This window comes from Austrofundulus limnaeus, unplaced genomic scaffold (genome assembly GCF_001266775.1).
Source record: "Austrofundulus limnaeus strain Quisiro unplaced genomic scaffold, Austrofundulus_limnaeus-1.0 Scaffold164, whole genome shotgun sequence".
Lineage (NCBI taxonomy): Eukaryota > Metazoa > Chordata > Actinopteri > Cyprinodontiformes > Rivulidae > Austrofundulus > Austrofundulus limnaeus.
In genome coordinates, this window is record NW_013952566.1 from 1140774 (window position 1) to 1158008 (window position 17235).

Sequence of the window (17235 nt, forward strand, 5' to 3'; positions counted from 1 at the left end):
TTCTTTTTTTTTCAGTAAGAGGTTTTTAATTAATAGACTTTTTGGACAAAAAAATCGCAATATATCACAATATATTGCCTTGCGTACAGTATTGCAATATATCGGGATATATCGTATCGTGACCCCTCTGTTATGATATGTATCGTATCGCCAAATTCTTGCCAATACACAGCCCTATCRAGGAGCTGCGAGCGAACGAGGCTCGCTTTCAGAACTGTCCCGAGTCCAGTTTGATGAGCCGCTGACCTGCATTGGTGCTGATATCTCCTGTCAGGACACCGACTACAGATGGTTAATTTCAGCTAAAGAGCTCCTGTCCATCTATCTCAGGTTTGTGGACATCATTCAGTAAACTGTCCTGTCTGAAAATCTCACTACGTCACACAGTGGAGTCTCTGATTGGTTGACGTGGCGTGTCGAGCTGCAAAAGTTCAGATTTTCTAACTCAAATTGATCAGATCGCTCAAATTGCACCGCAGCACTTCCTAACGCTGCTAGATGCGTGTTCACCACAGACATTTCATGTAAACCTGATGCTCCTGACGCTGAAATCACGTTCGTTGTGAACGCAGCTTAACATTGAATGCCTGTGACCTTTGACCCCTCAGGCAGCTCTGCATTAAAAACCCACATCATTCTGTAACGATATAAACACATGGGCTCAGGAAAACTTCAGAAAACCTGACGGTGAACACAGTTCACCTCTATGTCTACAAGTTAAAGCTCTATCATGCAAAGTGATGGCCAGACATCAACAACACACAGAAACACCGTCGGCTTCTCTGGACCTGAGCTCCTCTGAGATGGACTGATGCAGAGTGGAAAAGTGTCCTGTGGTCTGACCAGTCCACATTTGCTGGTAAAGATTCTCAGTCATCCAAGTCATGATCAATTAAAAAAAAAAGTTAAAAACAAAACAACTGGACTTCTATACTGAAACTGAAGACATGGATTAGAACTGAGAAAGCTGCCTGGATGTGAAGTGAAACGTCTTCAGTCCACATTTCAAACTGTTTTTGAAAATCATGGACGAAGAGGAAAAAGATTGTTTTCAGCACAAAGTTCAAAAGCCAGCCTCTCTGATGGTATGGGGTCACATCTGTGAAGACACCATTAATGCTGAAAGCTACATCCAGGTTTTGGAACAACACATGCTGCCATCAAACCACGTCTTTTTCAGGGACGTCCTGCTGATTTCAGCAAAACAATGCCAAGACACACGCTGTAGTAAAAGAGTGCAGGAACTAGACTGGCCTGGCTGCAGTCCACACCTGTCTCCTGATGGAAATGTGTGGAGCATGATGAAGAGACCCCCGGACTGTTGAGTGACTGAAGTTGTTCATAAAGCAAGAATGAAAGAGTTCCAGATACAAAGCTTCAACAATTAGTGTCCTCAGTTCACAAACACTTATTGAGGGATCCATTGACCCATTTTTGGATCAAATTCAGTGTGAGTGAATATTAAAAAAACAAAGTTTATCTGTTTGAACATTAAATATCTTTGTAGTGTGTTCAGCTGAATGTAGGTTGAAAAACCTTTGCAAATCACCATATTGCGTCCCAACTCATTGGGGTTGTATATTCTGTGTTTTTGTGGGTTCATTTGTGATTATCCACTTGATAAGAGGGAAAGTTTAGGTTGTTTTTAAGGAATACAAATATGCTGCAGAATCACAGCTCTTCTGTTGAGATGTGAAACGATCCAATCAGTCGCCTGTTTACTAAAAATGGCAGTAATTACAAATTCAGGTTATTTGCCACATAATTATCTGTAATTACAGTTTCTGAGTGTCCCTGTGAAGCAAACTAAACTGTAAAGCCTATCATTATCAATGTTGGGGAGGAGGTGTCTTCACCTTCAATATAACAATATGATTGTCTAACATTCTGTTGGAAATGTGTGTTGTTGCAGATTTCATCCATAAAATTACAGTTCAGGCATCCCCGGCTCTGGAAAAGAGGAGGAACTCCCCTGATTTGGGTCCGGGCTCCTCGCCTTCCTTCGGCCCACGGTTTCGTGCAATCCAACGTGAGTGAACACAGGCCACAGGTGTATTTAATGTTTCTGCTGTTTTCCTGACGGTGAAGGCAGCGGGGACCGTAACCAGCAATCGTGTACGTCTGTGAGCCGTCACGGTTCTGTTTCCAGCTCCTTTCATGTTCTCCTAAATGCTCACGTCTTTTGTCTTCCCCCTCGATTCCCAGTGGGCCTCCTGTTCTCTTCCCTCCCTGCTCTGCCTCTCACACACACCCTTTTCCCTTTTCTATAGTCGGTTCCAGTCTAAATATTATCTGACTTCCTCTCTGCAGTTCAGCACTTTTTTTTGCCTTTATTCCCACCAGTCCTCCTCTGCTCCTTCTGTTTGCAGTTACTGCAGCTCACCAGCAGAGGGCGCCAATCAGCTGTGTGTTAAAACGTATTTAGGCACAGTCAGTTTTTATCTGCATGCAGCGGTCACAGTGCGGTTGGCTGAATCACAAATAGCCTTTTTTCTTTTTTCCTTCCTCAGAGGTTTACAGTCCTCTGCTGCTCGTCACTCCCAACGTCCTGAGATGTTCGCTCAGGGATTCTCCATCAGTGTTGCAGTGTTTTTCTAATAAAAAAACCCAGAAACAAAAACAAAAAAAATCTGTAGTGGTGGAGAAGCAAGGCAATAAAAAGGGTTTTACTAAGCAGTGAGCGCAGAGGTTAATATAGAAGAACAACTTGTGGTTGAAAGAATGTATCTCCAGAAGTGGTAAAGAAACGTAAAACATCTGCTCGCCTCATTTGTTCATTAAATAGTGGGCTGGCTTTTTTTATTTTATTTTTTTTTAATTTCCAAATGACTCCCTCTAATGGGAGTCAGTAAGCCATGTGCGGCTGTCATTAAAATGTGTTTAGTGCTTATTTATGCTCGCCCTCTTAGCAGCTAGCAGTGATTTATCTCTGGGGTCTAAAACAGAGATTTGTCTCCAGAACAGCCTGAGCGATTTGCATTAGTCGACTGAGCTCCGTTCCATTGGCTCTTTTTCTGACAAATAAGATAACAAGGAACTCAAACCAGCCCCCCCCCCCCCTTTTTTTATAGAATTGATAGACTGGAGGCTTGTTTTAGTTAGCATCTTTTCCAGCTCAGCAGACTGTCAGTGTGATATTTGTGCCATGAGTTTGTTTTTTTGTTTTTTCTCTGCCTGGTGGGACAGGCTTAGATTGATTTTATTTCTACCTTATTAGACAGATTCTACATTTTACTTTAGGGACAGGGATCTAAAGCATCGACTTTTCCAAATATGGATGTGTTCATCCTCTGAGACTCATAAAACCAATGCAAGAACACAACTTATTCAGCAGACATGAAATAAAAATAAAAACAAGTAAAAACTGGAAGCTACAGAATTGGTGCTGGACTATAATTTGATATAGATATATTGCGATAGAAAACATTTCAATGATGGTGATATGACTTTGTAAAAAATTTGATTGATATATGTCATTGTGCGATCATGGGTTGGCAGGCCATTGTGACATAAAATCAGCTTCACCACACTTACATTCCAGATATTTGATATTGGTTTATGACTAAACATATTAGTTGATTAAAATATCTCTAATAACATTTTGACTAAGCAGAATACCTATTTATATTTATATAAATATTTATATTGTCTGACTTGTTTTAATGGTGTCAGATTAAGCATTAAGCTGTATGGAGGCTTTAATTCAAGATATCTGCAATAAATGACTATCTGAAACATACATTTCAGATATGAACAATGAAATTATGACTAGTCATAAAGTAAATTTGAAATATGTTGCTTTTTGTTCTGACTAATCATAATTTTAATAAAAAATGTCTTAAATATCAGGTTTGTAGGTACAGTAAATATTGGTGTTCTCTGCAGTTTTTCTGACATTTTTACTGTATTCATATCGATATCCAAATATCATATCGAGTGAAATTAGGAGTTATATTATTCAGTTCAGTTTATTTCATTTCAGTTTATTTATATAGAGCCAAGTCACAACATACATCATCTCAGGGCACTGTACACAACAAACAATCTAAAGAAGAAGTCAGCAGATTGTGTGAGTCACTTCATCACAATCTCCCATCCTGAGCAGCACATTGGTGACAGTGGAGAGGAAAAACTCCCTTTTAACAGGAAGAAACCTCCAGCAGAACCAGGACCAGGCCCAGGCTCAGGACAGGCGGCCATCTGCTTCAACCGCTGRGTTTGGAGACAGGAAAGAGACACAGACAAATACAGACTGACTAGTCCAGGTGTATTTTCTTCTGGAAGAGAGACAAAATGTTATGATTATGCATGATATATCGGCATTAACGTCAGTATCGGCCGATGGTCATTTTTTTGCACATTGGTATCGGTCCGATAAAGAAAACTGGGTGATATTAACGTCCGATACTGATTTCACACTTTTTATTTTTATGCTTTTGTTTTGGGAGGGGGGGATCTTTTTGATCATGATAGTGTTGGTGACACTGAGCAGCCAAGAATAACTGAAGTGGAGAGCCATGTCAGAGGTCTGGTTGTTTATTTATGGTATTGAAAAAAGACGTGTGTTTGTGCATTTATGTATATGTGTAAATAATTTGTGTCTGTAACAGCAATATTTAAATCAGATATCCATATCGGCTGAAATTTTCACATCAGTTCATTCCTAATTATGATATAAGTTTTAGCTTCTAGCTTCTATGCAGAATATAACTAAAGCATGTCTTGAGTCTGCACCGAGCCTTACAATGTAGAAATGTCTTTAGAGGAGGCCATTGCCCCTCGTGACCTCCCTCCTGGTGGCGGCCCTGGCTTCAACCACTTGTCGTTTTTGCCGTCTCTGCTTAACGTCACAGTTTAACTCATGAGAGTTATATAGCTTTTTATTTACCTTTAAACTAGTTAACATTTTTTCTGAGTGCTACCTGTGGTGTAAGAAATATAGTTTTTGACCTGTTACCCTTCCTCAAATACCTTTCAAAAGCGACTTCACAGATAGTTGTTTAAAAGAAACATGGCAGTGCCAAGCCATAAAGTATAATAGGATTGAGTTTTCAGTTAATGTGTCTCAGGATAGAAATTAATCATCTGTTTCCCTCATTATCAGATACCGACCATGTTCTGAGTGAATCTCTTTTTTTGTTCTGAAATACCCACCAAATATACAACAACAAAATACTCTTTTTAATCTGAGGCAAAGAAAGTTCAGATTTGTTTTCTTGTGTATCGTGTAAAAAAATAAGAAGTACTGTTTTGATTTTTCTGCACTAACTTCAGTGCTGAGAAAAGAATCCATAGGCTCTTTCCAGCTGTGTGACAAAAAGTTGAAACATGTGGCAGGAAGTCCAATGTATACAACCTACGTGTGACTAAACACGGTTTACACATTCTGCCTCAACAACAACACGATGGGTTGGAGGGGGGCGGCGAGATGTTGCCAGAAGTCGGCAGGTGCAATCTGGTCTTTTCTTAGAGCTCTGCTCCTCGTCTTCTCTGAGGTGACGCTGGCTCCCTCTCCTCACACTTTGTGAAGCATGTCTAAGGGTATGTTATGGTGTGGACTGCATCCACATGATTAGTTTTAGAGCTCATTGGGACTCCCAACTTTCTGGAACAAGTAGAAAAAGAAGCAGTTTTATCAACTCAAGTCAGTTTGAGGTCTGTGTGTTGTTGTTTTTTTTTTTGGTAAAAACTCATTTTTTAAAGCTCTCTTCTCATTAAAGTTAAAAAAGGTACTTTTGTGCTAGTTTAACTCTTCTTTTCTTCTCTCCAGTCAGTCCCAGTGACAGAGGCAGGGCGTTTGGTCTCAGTCCAGTCCGGTCCATAGAGACCCCCTCTCTCAAGCAATCAAATGGCGAGCTGAGGTTGAGTCCCCACTGGAGGCCCCAAAGCCCAAAGAGTCCTAAAAGCCCTAAAGTCCTGCGCCTCAGTCCCCAGGAAAGCAGGTACACTGGGATCTTTTCTTCTTTTCCTGCATTTGAACATTTACAGGGCTGTGATTTGGCTCTGCTTAATTCATCAGCCTTTCCTCATTGAAATTCTGGCTGCTTTCAGCCTGTCGATGAGGGCCAAGCTCCTGGAGTCAGACAGCAACGAGAACGGCGAGTCCAGGGATGACTTTGAGGAGTACCGACCCTCCACGCCAACCCCATCGGCTGCTCAGAACGGTACTGCGCCCTTCATCGCTCTAACCGCCGACTTCATGGTTAACTGTAGTTAAAATTCACATGAGTGGCAGGAGTGTGAATTAGAAATAGAAGCTGAATGAATAATAAATGCGTTGAGTCATCTGTTTTCTGTCTCAAACTTCTGTTCTCTTTCTGCAGGCTCCTCTGTAAAGGACAGTCTACGGCTTCCCCCCTCTCAGGGAGACTCGGGCAGTGAGGAAGGGGGCTACTCCCCCGCAAGCTCCCCGATGTCTGAGCGGGGCTCTTTGGGCAGCATGCTTAAAAACACCCACCGGGCTCTGCTAGGCACTGGCTCCATCCTGGCTTCTATAGGACTAGGCCGGGGTTTGGAGATTCCCCCCAGGGTGCCGCCTCGAAACAACCTCCCTTCTTTAGAAGACCGCACCTCCTTCGAACTTGAGATCTCCCACCCCATGCCCCTAATAACAGACCCCCCAACAGTAGACGACCTCATCACCTTCTCCACCTCTGAGCCGCTCCCCAGACCACTTTTGGAATTAGCCCTACAATACCAGGAGCTGAAACCACAGCCTCTGACGCCGCCTCCACCCAACCCGAGAGAGAGGGCCGGACCCCGGACGCAGCAGACGTACACCAGCCCGCCGAGCCCCGGGATGCAGCAGCAGCAAGACAGGGCCAGCCCTGGGGAATGGACCGCCAGTTCTGGTTCCAGCAACGGGGAGCTGAGCTTTGAAGGTTTGGAACACAGAGTGGAGAGGAGGAGGAGGTCCAGCCAAGGCCTACTACATGCTTCTCAGCTAGGTTGGTCTGTTTTTCTACTCATGCTAAAGTAAACATGACGTCACCAAGACCTTTTGTTCCTCCATGATGGTCGGAAACTACTTACCTTAGTGTAGCATTAGTACACATAGTTGGTTGTGCAGCTATGGGGCCATCACACCACACTAGATAAGTTCTGAAGTTTAGGACCAGACTAAGAATCACTGGCCCACTGGCTTTCAGAGCAGGACGTTGGTACCTCACAAGGTTGAGGCGGTCAGGACGACAGACACCCCCTGACTAGGGTTGGATGAAGACAACAGAACGACCTGCATTGAAAATGTAATGAGTCTGACTGGTTTTCCGAGACTGGTTACCCACAGGGTCTTCAAAAGTCTAAAAAAGTCTACAATTTGAAAATCTAAATTTTAGGCCTAAAAAGTCTTAAAAACGCCCAGATTTTCATCCAAGATCTTAAATTTAATTTTGTCAAGTCTTAATTTTTTACTTTTGATCATTCCCAAGTAGCATTGGCTGCATAAATAGAGTAAAGAGCTGTAATCAGAGGTTGACTCGATCTGTCTTCATGAAGTGCTTAGTTTGCTACCGGTCTTTGTACACGTTAAACTACAAATCCTGTGATAACTGCAGGCAAAAAATGGCACAGTTTACTTCAATGTTTTCGACCTGTTTGCATTACAAGCCCCCTCATACGGCAGCTTATTAAGCCCCCAAAAAACAAAGACGTTCAGTCATGTCTTCTGCTTGTCGTTTAAACACGGGAAGTGTGTTTTCAATGAGACTTGACTGATATCAGTGATTTTAGCACTCTGTTGGAAGCAGTACACAGCAGTCAAATTTGACAATTTCATTTAAATAATTCAGTGTTCTTGTATTGAAATTAAATATTATTTAAATAGCTAAATTGATAGCAATAAAAGGTTTCTATGTTAAAATTTCTGGGACCATTTGACTGTTCCTGTTAATGTGTCGGTTTGGTCTTAAGTGTCATTCCTAATGGTCTTAAAAGGTCTTTAAAAGGTTTTAAATTGAACTTACTGAAACCTGCATGAACCCTGTACCCAGGCAGCAAGAGGGAACACTTTGCTTTGAGAGGCTGCTTGACTGGGAAACAGAGAACTTTTAATGGTTTACAATCCCTCTGGATAGTCAAGTTTGGCAGAGCCATTCTGGAGACCGTACTAATCCATTCAGTCAGTAGTAGCAACATATCGTTCTAGATTGAGTTGTGTCTTGACCTTTTTTTTAACAACATAATGTCCCGCTGACAGAGGTGGGCTAATGGTGCGTTCACACCGAACGCGATTTCAGCGTCAAAATCGCAGCCAACGCTGAAGTTTGAAGCTTGTGCACTTTGAGGTCAGACGCAGGACACCTGCGCTGCACGACGACAGCCGCCCCGCCCCTCCCTCCTCTGTCGGGCTCTGTTTAATGTCGGACGAGGAAGTGGCTTTGCTTTATTTACAGACAGCCAGAACGTGTCACGTTCATCAGATAATTAATTCATAATTAATTCACCAGATAATTCAGAGAAGAGGCTCACAGCTCGCTTTCAGGACTATTTTTTTCAGTCTGATGAGTCGCTGCCACGCATTGCTGCGGATCAGGACACGACTGCAGCACTCATTTTAGCTAAAGAGCTCCGCTCCGTCTGTTTCAGGTTAGTGGACCTCATTCAGTAAACTGTCCCGTCGGGAAATATGTCACTACGTCACACAGTGGAGTCTCTCTGATTGGTTGACGCGGTGCGTCGAGCTGCAAAAGTTCAGATTTTCTAACTTCAGCGATTTGGACGATTTGGACGATCTGAGCGTTCGACGCTCAGATCGTCCAAATCGTCCAAATCGCGCTGCTCTAATCGCGCTTGAGGCGCCGCAGAACTTCCCGACGTTGCTTGAAGCGCATCCACCATAGACTTTGTATGTAAACCTGCTGCTCCTGACGCTGAAATCGCGTTCGGTGTGAACGCACCATAAGTTTCACAAATCGGCTATCAGCTATTAGCAAAACGAACGACGGGCGTCTTCTCTTCACCAAAATGTCCTTGGCTTCTGTGATACAGAGTCCTGATGACTCCGATGGGTGATGGGAGTCAAACCGCAAGTACTCATCTGCGTGCCCAGTACTTCAGAGTAATCATTATGTGCATCTCTAATTTTTTATTTTATTTTTATTCTAGTGCAGCCTGTAGCTTTTCATTTGCAGTGGAGCTTTACTGCTTCGTCCTCTCCTTCCATCACTAGATTTTAGACACCCCTACAGTAGAAGTCGTAGCATAAAAGATGTAAAACAGGATTTAGTTCAAACAAAGCTTTTACTACCTGCTTTTTGTTAAGCTAAGAGGTATTCTGTCTCTGCTAGTTTAATTATAACAAAGGTGTTTTTTTTTATATCTGACTACCTGATTAAAAAGCCCATCTAAATCACCTGAGTCCTTCCTTAAAGCACATGCTCTGTCCCAGGTTGGGTCTCAGATTTGGTTTTTAATTTCATCATTGCGATTCATCTGGAACTCCTCACTGGTCGTGTTTCTCGAGACCCCCGCACACAGAAATGTGAATCCAGCTTTAACCTTGAATTATGTCCCTCCTCAGCATGACGACGCTCCCTCATGGTTCTCCCCGAATTAATACTTTACCTTTCTTTTTGGAGAGATTTCTTTTTTTGTCTGGCACAAGGACACTTCAGTGCTGCAGGAGCTTTTTTATTTACATAAAAGCTGTCCTTCTATTTGCATATCTCAGGTAACAGCTGGCCCTTGTCATACTTCACTGCTAATACTTGCTAACTAGGGCTAGCGTCCAGTCTTTTATAGGTTTTGCTTCTTTCAAGACAGTTTTATTTTTATAAAGACCTACTGTATTGTAGGAATGTATATTGCTCAGTGACTTTTGTGCCAGTTTAAAACTAAGATCGTTTGACGATGAGAAAGGAGTTATACCCATTTTGGTCAAACCTTTAAATAACTTTATACATGATGCCACAATGAGGAAAGTGCTTTAAGAGTGTTCCCTCTTCACCTGGGTAAGCCGTCTCGCAGAAACCTGTCTGACTCATTGCCTTTTCAGTGCAGGTTGTTCTGTTGTCGTCCATCAGCTGTAGAGGCACATTCAGTGATCACTTTCTGAAAGGGTCCTTAAAATCCACTGAGTCCGTCTTCAGCTAACTGGATGTCAGCATGGGAAACGTGAAACAGGATAAAATGTCGCACTCAGAAGAAATTAGCATCAGTTTCCCTTTCAGATTTATCAAACATGGCATGTTTTCTTTGCGCGCGTCGCGTCATCTCATATTATTTTACCCCGAAGGCTAATCAGCGTTTTTAAAAAGCTGTGGCTCGGTTCACAGCTGCAACAGTGTAAGTGTTGTGCTGTTTTGGAGGCGAGCGAGGCCCATCAGGGACCACCTCCTGGTAACGTTTCACACTCTGCGTCGGGTCTGACTGACTCAGATTCTCCACAGAGAGGGTCTCCCAGCTCAGCCCGCAGGTTCTGAACACACACGCCTTGTGTGTTTTGCTGCTTACAGCCAGAAGCTCATAAACAGCATGTTGTCAATAACAGAGGCACAAAAAAAGCCTTGTGGAGTTAAAGGGCCAGTTGTTTGTCTCACATTCTGGCATGTTTAATATTATTGATAATATTTTCTCCAGTGGCTTACTGTCAGTAGCAAAAACATATCTTGAACATATAGAGTTATATAAAACAACTAGAGGGAGCACAAACTGCCCCATCTATTGTTTACATCTGTGTCAAAATAWTTTTTAATTTCTTTACAGTAAATTAATATAATTCATAACTAGAGGAATTGCAAGGGTGAATATTTCTTGCTGAAAACCTTAGCTGAAAGCTAAATTTTAATGCAAGTTCATTTGAAGGCATTGAAGCACCAAAAAACAGAATTTTCCAGAAACAATAGCTAAAGTAGCAGATAAAAGCTAAAATTAGTATTATAAGAAGCTAAAGGTAGCAGACACAAGTTAAAACTAGCTTACAGATGGTGAAAGTGGTGTAAAAAAAAAGGCAAAATTAGCAGAAAAGTACAAAAATTGCAATTTGTTGTAAAATAGCTAAAACAGCCGAAATGTGCATCAAAATAGCTAAAATGTTGCTGAAAATGCTGCATTTAGCATAAAGATGCAGGAGTGCATGTTTCCAGAACTTAGTAGAAAGAAAGAGGAATGACCTCCAGAATGTAAATTTAGCTTAAAAACTCATTTTAGCTAATAACAGCTTAACAGTGTTTTAGAACTGCAGCAAACAGCTGAAATAAGCAGAACACAACTGAAAGAAGCATTTAAAGCTCAAATTAGAAAAAAAAAGGCTGAAAGCACAAAAGAGTACAATCTAGCAAAAAAAAATAGCCGAAAGGAGTAGAATTTTAGCAAGAAATAGCAGTAAAAMGCTAAAATTAGCAACAAAAGAAGCTAAATATAGCACAAGGAAGTTAAAAAGAACTGAACCAGAACAAAATTTGTCAAGTGCCGTAAAGAGTTATAAACATTTTAAAGGGTTTTAAAGATGTTAAAAACTTTGCCATTCATTTTCCATGGGAAAAATGTGGCCGAAAAAGTGAAATAGCTAAAAATTATAAATAGCTGAAATATCAAAGCCATACCCGAAATGCCCTGAAGGAACTGAACGTTCTCATTTATGAATTGTTGAAGTAGCACAAAAATTGCGGGATGAGACTGGTTCCGAAATACATATGGAAGAACAAATGGTCTCAATAGTGTCAATGCTTGTTTTTATCTTCATTGATGTTAATTTCATATAACAAACATACTKGATGATATACAAGGAAAATATATTAGGTCCATCCAATGAAATGTAAATACTACAACAACTGGAAGCAATAGCAGCATGTYTTAGACAGTATAATAATTTGTACTAAATAGTAGCCTGGTTCAGTTTGTACAGCAAACTTACTGCTAGACTCTGTTTAACAATATGCCACACAATTAGTCCTTTTCRAGTTTATCTTCTGTTGTTACATCCATAACACACATCTTTCTGTCATTTTTACAATTTTATATTTCATTATTACTATATAGCTTGTATATGTATTTTATTATTATAATATTATAAACATTTTATTAGTATTTTTACTTCGTTGTTACTCTGAACTGTTTAGCCAATATTCACCAAAAACAGACATTTGCCCTCCAATCCAATGGCTGCCATTGCTAGTGTGAACCACAAGGTCACGTGACCAGAGGACTCTAGTTGTCTTATATTACTCTATGGTGATTAAACACTGGATTACAWTTTTTTTTACAAAACTTTCTGAAAGTAACCACAAAATCCACATCAATGACYGAATAACTATTGGACTCAATTCAGCTAAAGTTACCCAGGAGAACTGATCAACAAAAACCACCCTATAAATTCTTCACCTTAGTCAGATTTAGATATTGAGCTAACATTTGATGTGGCAGTAGTCGTAGGTTTGACCACATCAACTACAACTCTGTCCTTTCTCCACAAACTATTGTTTTTTTGTCTAATCTGGCATGAAAGGCAGTGGGTGATAAGTATCCCTTTAAGGAATTCTGGGCCTTAAATCAGTGCCTGCCATGATGCAGACACAGATACTCAGTCAAAACTGATGGTCTGAATGGAGAGACTTGAATTCAGAGGACTTCTTCACCAACTTTATTTTCTTTTTATCGGCTCTGGTGTTGCTCCTGATCGCTCCCCCTGTCAGCGGTGTAACTCAGCAGAGCGGCTGCTCGGGTAAATAACACCATCCAGCAGACACGTCGCATCCGCGAATGGCAAAAATGTTCATTCGGGGCYATTTATCCTGAGTTTAATGTTCTTGTCAGCRGCTTCGTTTACTGCCACAGCAACTCTGTCAACCACTCACACAGCACTATGTTACACTTCGTTAGACTAATTACATCAACATTCTTCTCTTGTAATTGTCCCATTTCTTACTGCAGAGTATGTCACTTTCTAGCTTCTGTTTTCATCATTTTCAGAGGGTTATGCGTTTTTGCTGAATGGGTGAGGACTGTGTGAGGGAACTCYGAAGAAATAAAATTAGTTAGGAAGTGATTTGCAGAATAACAATTAGCTCATCCTCAAATAAGATGGTTAAAGTCAAAGCAATGAATATTGAATATTTAGCCTGTACAGTATTTCAGATTGTATCTTTGTTTAAAGGTTTGCAGTAATGGACCCAGCATTTTTATGTTTTATTTATATGGTAAACTAATTGTTCAAAGTGTATAAACTAGMGTTAAAGGGAAGGTTATGAACAGTTAATATAAAAAGAGAAACAAAGTTTACTTCTGACCAGATTGCGGAGCTAACATATGTTGCTCTGTTAGCTCATCACAGGGCAACGATGAGCTGACAGGGCTCATCTGTATTTAGCCTTTTCTAGCAAAACTTCTCAAGTTTAGGTCTTAGTTCACCAACTTATCTGTATTTCTCTAAACGGACTCTGTTTGATGGTCTGGCGGTTATTGAAATGTCCTGTCACATAGTAAACAACAGGGTAAACAACATCAGTCACTAGCTGTGTTTTGTGCACGTTTTGAAGTATTGCATTAGAAAAGGTTTGAAATGGCAAAATTTGAAAAAACATCCACAGTTTCACAAAAAGGTTTTTATGCTCGCTTGAGGTGGTTTTTGGATCTTCCGAAAAAGTCTGACSTAATTATTTTTTGCGCAAAACCAGTAGATGGAAACATTCCTAATTCGCATTTCTTTTTTGCAACATTTTCAGTGTTTACTCAAAACCCGCGTTACAGCAGCTTTAGAGCGCAGAATTAAGTTCATGGCTAGGCTAATGGCTAGCCAAACGAGGGCCTGTTTTTTTTTAGCTTTTCAGACTTATAAAATAACTTTTTCTTAAAAATGACATAAGGGTGTGAAAGAGCGCTACATTAGCTAATATTGAAGTGCTGCTATGAGCACGATAATTATTATTATTTTTTACATTTTGAGTAATCACTACTTTCTTAACGTGTTCCTACACAAGTGCTCCTCAGGCAGATGTTCATGTAGTAACAGAGGATGCTCAGTTGAGGAAACAGTGACAAACTAAATAACCTGTGTGAGGCAAAAGTCTGGAGGTTTAATAATTCAGTGTTCTTTTACACCAGTATGTTGTTTGTTTGTCTGTTTGTTTGTTTGTTTGTTTGTTTGTTTGTTTGTTTGTTTTAAAAGGGAAGGATTTGGGCCACGAAGCAAAAGAAAAAAAAAGTTTTCTGAATTCTCACAAAAACAAAAAAAGGGTTCCAATTTGGCTAGCCATTAATCTAGCCCAGAGMTGTRCAATCCTGGTCCTCGAGMACCGCTATCCTGCATGTTTTGCTCAGTTCTCTAAWTCCAACACACCTAATTCAGGGATTGCATTACCCCTTTGATTTCTGCAGAAGCCTGTTAATCACCCAATCATTAAACCAGGTGTGTTGGAGCAGAGAAACCTTTTAAAAATATGTGGGATAATGGACTTGAGGACCAGGACTGGATACCTCTGGTCTAGTCTAACAAGACATCTGCCTTCTCTCACTACTCAATGCTTRATGACTGATGTCCTGACTGGTAAAATGCTTACTGTTGATAATTATTTCACCAAACATTCTTTGAAAATTCACCAGACTGTCCTTATAACCTTGCAACAGAACCCTACGTTAAAGGATCTGAACTATCTTCAGAGGTATAATACTGATGTCTCTTCTTTCCAGTTTTAGACCTGCCCTTGTGCCAAGACACCCAGGACTCKGAGGACAAGGCTTTGGTGCCCTACTATCTCCACTCCAACCCTGCCCTCTGGAGCCCCAAAACCCGCCGTCTGGAGGTCAGCGTCATTCCCCGGCCCCGGCCGTCTCCTGTCCGCCCCCGCATCGACCCCTGGAGTTTCATCTCAGCTGGAGGCGTGAACTCAGCCGGAGGCCGGAGCCCAGTCCGCACGGACAGCAACCTTCTGAGCTACCATCCCTCGCCCACCAACCCCTTCACCAGCTGCGACCCTTTCCCCACCCCGGACTGCGACCCCTTTGCACTCAAGGCGGACCCCTCGAGCGGCTCGGACGCGGCCTCTCCCTTCGACCCCTTCTCGGCTCCGTTCCCCACCTCCCGCTCGGCGCCGTGCTCCGCCAACGGCTCCCCCACGCTYCCCTCGTTCCGCATAGCTCCTATCAGCTCAGCCGACTCGCCCCTCATCGACCTGGACTGGGCGGCCTGCAGCAAGCCCCTCGATGCAACCAAAGAGAGGGTCCACCCCCGCAGGACACTGGGGCTCAAACCCTTCAAGTCCCCYACCCAACTCAGAGATGACAGGTTCTGAGTTTAACCTCAATCGTGGATATTCACAACTGCAGATATAACCACAAGAGTACAGTTTGGGACTCTTTTTACTACTGTCTTATTTCATGACAAAGATTTAGAATCTAAAAAAAACAAGCCTACTGAGGGGGATTGCCCCCATGGGACCCCCGATCATCACAGGTGTTATTTATCCACCAGCCTGCTGCTTTGGAAAGCAGAAAGCCAGTGAAAGGTGGTACCGTGAATTGTGGGATTGCTGCCTGTGAACCAATAGCTGGTGCCCATTTCAACCTTGTCGCCTGCCTCTGTTACTGTTCCCCTTTGAAGGAGGAGAATCCAGTTCACCAGACCTGTCTTCAGATTCTATCAGACTGCTCATATCCCCCGCTTTCATCTCTGCCTTTGAAGCGATGTGACAATTCAGAGGTGGATCAGGCGACTCTCGCAGCCCCGTCTGCCTCTACAGACTGAAAGCATTCAGGACAATAGAAACAATCAGAGTGCCTTATTTTGTGAAGTGTTTTTAATATATCTTTTCAAGGTTCCTTAATCTGGTMCAAAGGTAAGATGCTATGAATCTGGCCCGATTTTCCACATCGTCTTACCGCAGTGCTGTATAAAAAGTCTTCTGTGTGAGCGTTCCTCTGTCTCAGTCTTCAAAGAAACCTTTTTTTTTTTAACTCTGTAGCATTTTGGGAGAATCCACTCAGAGTGGAAATTCTAGGCCCCTCATGAAATTCAAGACAGGCATTCCTCAGAGAAGCAGATAGCATTCCAGTCACATTCCTCTGAAAATGCCGGGGATTGAACAGATTTATTCGGCTGGCAGGTGACGCTACGCAGAAAAACAAGACGGGGAGCCCGCCGATTTCCCTTCCTGTGCCAAAGAACGCCAATGGGTAGGGGCGAGGACGAGGAAATGTTTGCAGATTAGTTTCTGCCTCGGTTCAGTGCCACAYAGTTGAAATAAATCTACTTTCCCAGCAGGAATAGCCTCAACATATCCCCACATCCTCACCTGTTTAAGCAAGGATCAGCTAAATCTTTTATCAGTGTTGTAGTTAAATCTTATTTAATATTTTCCACAATTTAACTGTTTGTTTAAGCTCYGAAATCGGAGCATACTCCAGACACTCTGAATTTTTTTCCCTGAATGAATCCAGAATTTATGTTAAAATGAATTAGACCAGGAGTGAGATAAGAGAAGGCTAATTAAAACAAAGGGATTTCTTTATGATTTCGACTGAACAGAAGCTGTGGTTCTGAGAACGAAAAAAAACAAAAACAGTCCATCTATCAGTGTTGCAGGTTTTAAAGAGATGTTTTAGGTTTGGAGGTGATAGGTCGAAGAGCTGAGGTGGGCGGGGTTTAATTCAACTTATTGTTGACACGCCGCCAAGTGACAGCACCGTAATGGTCGACGTGAACAGAGACATGTTGAAAAGGATAAAAGATATTCTTAGTTTGTGTAACAAGTCTCCCATAATAATTTTGTTATTATGCGTTTACAGGACACGATAAAGGTTTAATGGCGACAGTATCAAGCTGAAGCAATGCAAATAAAAATGGTAAAAACAGCTTTATTGGTGGTTTTATTTTAGGGATGCACCGATATGAAAATTCCAGCCGATATCGATATCCAGTATTATTATTGCTGTAATGGCCGATAACTGATATGTACCAATATTACACAAACACACAAATTATGTTATACATAAATGCACAAACACACTTGTGTCTTTTTTCAATACCATAAATAAACAATCAGACCTCTGACATGGCTCTACTTCAGTTATTCCTGACTGTGCAGCGTCAATATCATGATCAAACAGATGCTGCTCGACCAAACATTTCGCCTCCTAAAACAGAAACACAAAGCTAAAAAAAGTGGGAAATCAATATCGGACATTAATATCAGCCCAGTTTTACATATCGGGCCGATACCGATGTCAATGCCGATATATCGTGCATCCCTTTTTTGTTTCGTCTCAGAAGTTCGTTTTTTGATTCCACCAAAACCTGAAATT

At 41.6% G+C, this 17235-nt stretch overlaps 1 protein-coding gene across 1 annotated transcript in view; it reads left to right on the forward strand.

Annotated features, from left to right (window-relative positions):
• LOC106523723 (mitogen-activated protein kinase kinase kinase 11) overlaps positions 1 to 16785 on the forward strand; it is a 68843-nt gene extending 52058 nt beyond the window's left edge. The window contains exons 6-10 of the mRNA XM_014017251.1: positions 1913 to 2029; positions 5771 to 5942; positions 6052 to 6164; positions 6324 to 6947; positions 14626 to 16785. Coding sequence (XP_013872705.1) covers positions 1913 to 2029; positions 5771 to 5942; positions 6052 to 6164; positions 6324 to 6947; positions 14626 to 15227 — 1628 coding nt within the window. The 3' untranslated portion in view covers positions 15228 to 16785. The remainder of the gene's footprint in view (positions 1 to 1912; positions 2030 to 5770; positions 5943 to 6051; positions 6165 to 6323; positions 6948 to 14625) is intronic.
• Positions 16786 to 17235: the final 450 nt, after the last annotated feature.